Raw genomic sequence first — 3,381 nt, forward strand, 5'->3', positions numbered from 1 at the left:
AAAAAAAAAAAAAAAAAACCCACGGGACCTCCCAACCTGCATGGGGTGGGCTAGGGTTGCATGAACCCTAGCCCACGGGCCGGCCCACAAAAGCCTGCAAGAAATTAGGCCTGCGGTGGGACGGGATGGCTTGCTTTGACAATACTATTTTTTTTATGAAAAAAATATAAATTTTTTCAATAACGTTTCTATTTTAAAAATTATGATGTCACACTATACACGGTTGAAAGTGACAGTTTAATTGGATTTTTTTTTTGTGACTACAATCTAACTCTAACTATAGTATCTGCTCAACATTGTAATGCCAACACCTTTAATTAGATGGGACTCGAATCTGTGCCCTTCTGTTTGGATTGGTAATTGTATCTTAATTAATTTAACTTGGTTTCTTTAATAGGCAAATACGCTGAAATCATACCCTGCTGGACTATCTCTTACGTGGTTGATATGCACTATGGGAGCATTGCAGGCCACTGTGATAGCCTTAGTGGCTGAGAGGGGTAATCCGACAGCTTGGACCTTACATTGGGACATTACACTCCTAGCTTATGTTTATAGTGTAAGGAATACTCTTTCCTTCTGGTCTATGAATTTTAGAATAATCATGGTTACATTTAATCCATGTCTCGTAGGTGTCACTAATTTTAGTCCTTAAGAAGTTGGTGAAGTCTTGCTTTTGATTCTTCCATTAAAATTTATAGTTGTCTTTCAAAAATTTTAGTTGACTAAAGTTAGTAATAAAAATTTCTTCATATTATATTCCTCTTTTTTTTTTTTTCTACAAAATCATACTTTAACTCGATGACTTAGTCACCAGAAATATAAAAATATAGGTTATAGACATCCATTCAACTAATATAAAAATTTTAAAAATCAGCAAATGAAGGTCTGTAATTTGAGTTTTTGCCACTTAAAGTGTGAATTGAAGTTTGGTCCTATTAATGAGAAAAATTGCTATTTCCCTATAATTCACATATCAATTCAAAAGCACAATTTTTTTCAAAAATTAATACAGTATTATTCAACATCTAAGAGCATCCTCATAAGTTGTTGAATTTGCACAGTTTTTAAAGTGGCACATAAGAAAGAGAGAGGAGGGCAAGAAAAAAAGGAAGAAAAAGAAAAAAAGAAGGTTGACAACATTTAAAAAAAAATTAAATCTGAATAACAAGCAGAAAACGCTCTCAGTTGGCGCGTGCTATCGATTATTGCATTCCACGTGCAAGAAATCAGTTGTGTTTCCTCTTTTTCTGTCTCATGGTGGACTCCACAAAAAAACTTAAAATTGTAGGAGAAAAATCCGGAAAAAAAATGCTTCACAACAGTTAAAAACCAATCCTTTCATTTTGTACTGTTCTAAAAATCAAGAAAAGTCCTCTTGGGGATGCTCTAAGAGAAGTTTGATTAATTTTAATGATTTATTTGCAGGGAGTAATTTGTTCAGGAGTTGCATATTACTTGTCCGGTGTAATCATGAAAGAAAAAGGACCCGTTTTTGTCACTTCATTTAATCCATTAAGCATGATTATCGTCGCAATTATGGGATCATTTATGTTAGCTGAGCAGTTGGACTTTGGAAAGTATGCCTTTTAACCCCCTCTTCTACTTTTTAATTAACTATAATTATATATTTTCTTAAAAAATATAATTTCCATTATTATCTTGATTTCCATATTGTAAATTTAATATCTTGACGATCTAGAGGGGTTGTTGGACGGAGGTCGGTGGAAGTTCAAGATCAACAGTTCAACACCATATCTTTCGAAAATGTGATAAATAGTGATCAATAAAAAATAAAATTGCTTTTTTGTTACTAGTTATAACTTCTGACATAGTGGTAAGCGCCTGATACTAACAAGTGGTATTAGAGGTAGTTAAAGACCGGTAAGTAGTGCTGAGAAGCGAAATTATTGGGCGGTTTATAAGAAAATTAAATTACGTCTTTGCTCACCAATGTAATCTCTTCTAACAACTCTTATTTTAGGGTGTAGTGATTCCTTAAAGACTTTTAGTAGTCTCGTCCACATTAACTTTAATTGTTCAATATGGAAATTTTTTCACTATGAACAAAAATTTCTCTTTCATTTAGGGTAATTGGTTGTAATTGAAGTGAAGTAACAAGTACTATACTAGTATATCTAGATATAATTTGTTCAATTAACTTAAAATTTTTATTTCTGAGTTAATTCATTTTTGGTCATAGCAAATTTATAGGTGATAGTCCACTTTAAATAATCTTATTTTATCACAACATCCACTTTTGGTCCTAGAGTTATTGTGGCATGATAATTTTTTATCTTTTATCAACAAAAAGTTTAAATATCATTAAATACAATGACATTTCGGTTTTTTTTTTTAATTATGAATTTTTCAAAAATTTCTCTCTTTCATTTAGGGTAATTGGTTGTAATTGAAGTAATAAGTGCTAAACTAGTATGTCTAGATATAATTTGTTCAATTAACATAAAATTTTATTTTTCTATCTTTTCAACCCTCTTGAATAATAATCCAATATCTTTCATTGTTGTATTGATCATAGGATTTTTGGAGCCGGTATGATTGTCATTGGTCTATACATGGTACTATGGGGAAAGAAACAAGATGAAGACCCGCAAGAATCAATCCACGATCAGGTAGCTGCGATTGATAAACCGCCATCAACATTAGTCAAGTTTCCAACTAAGCAAGAACCAATTGATACTCCTAGAGCAATTGCTGGAGATGAAGCAGTTTAGGCTCAAGAGAAAATTAAAGTTTGATGGGAAATAGGAAAATAAATAAATATATTTTTCTTGGAGATTTTGGATTTCCAATAACATATATATAGTTACTAGTTTTATATATGGAAGGGGAATCTTATCTTAAATCTTCGGAGAATTTTTCTCCATGTAGTCTTATCGCAAATTATATTGTGGACAATGGTCATAACTGATACTGCAGTTGTGTTGAAAAGATATTGTAGTTGTGTTGAAAGGAAACTACAGTTACGCGGAACAGAGATCGTTCATCCGTTTAACACAACTGTAGTATCCATTCAACACAACTGCAGTATCAGTTCAACACAACTGCAGTATCAGCCATGACACAGTATAATGACTGGTAGTCCTATTATAAAAAGGGTGAAGTTTGATCCCATTCTTAAAATTTTGGTCTTAATTGGTTTGAGTCGGTCAATTATGTGTAACCTAAGTTAATTTACCTCCTTATAATTATTTTATTAGAGTAACAATGCCAAATTTACTCAATGAACACTCTCAAGTCTCAAGTAGTGATTTCGAGTTTCTATTGTCACCCAAAAAAATTATATATTGAAAACTAGTATCTACCTTTTATAGCCAAAAATTCCAAAATATGTCGACTCAATTTTATTTTTTTTTTAAT

General features: G+C 31.9%; 1 protein-coding gene across 1 annotated transcript in view; it reads left to right on the plus strand.

The window, feature by feature from the left end:
* Nucleotides 1-2,735, plus strand: part of LOC116019678 (WAT1-related protein At2g39510-like) — a 7,358-nt gene extending 4,623 nt beyond the window's left edge. Inside the window, exons 6-8 of the mRNA XM_031259968.1 lie at nt 398-559; nt 1,429-1,580; nt 2,540-2,735. Coding sequence (XP_031115828.1) covers nt 398-559; nt 1,429-1,580; nt 2,540-2,735 — 510 coding nt within the window. The remainder of the gene's footprint in view (nt 1-397; nt 560-1,428; nt 1,581-2,539) is intronic.
* The last annotated feature ends 646 nt before the right edge of the window (nt 2,736-3,381 follow it).

This window comes from Ipomoea triloba, chromosome 5 (genome assembly GCF_003576645.1).
Source record: "Ipomoea triloba cultivar NCNSP0323 chromosome 5, ASM357664v1".
Classification (NCBI taxonomy): domain Eukaryota; kingdom Viridiplantae; phylum Streptophyta; class Magnoliopsida; order Solanales; family Convolvulaceae; genus Ipomoea; species Ipomoea triloba.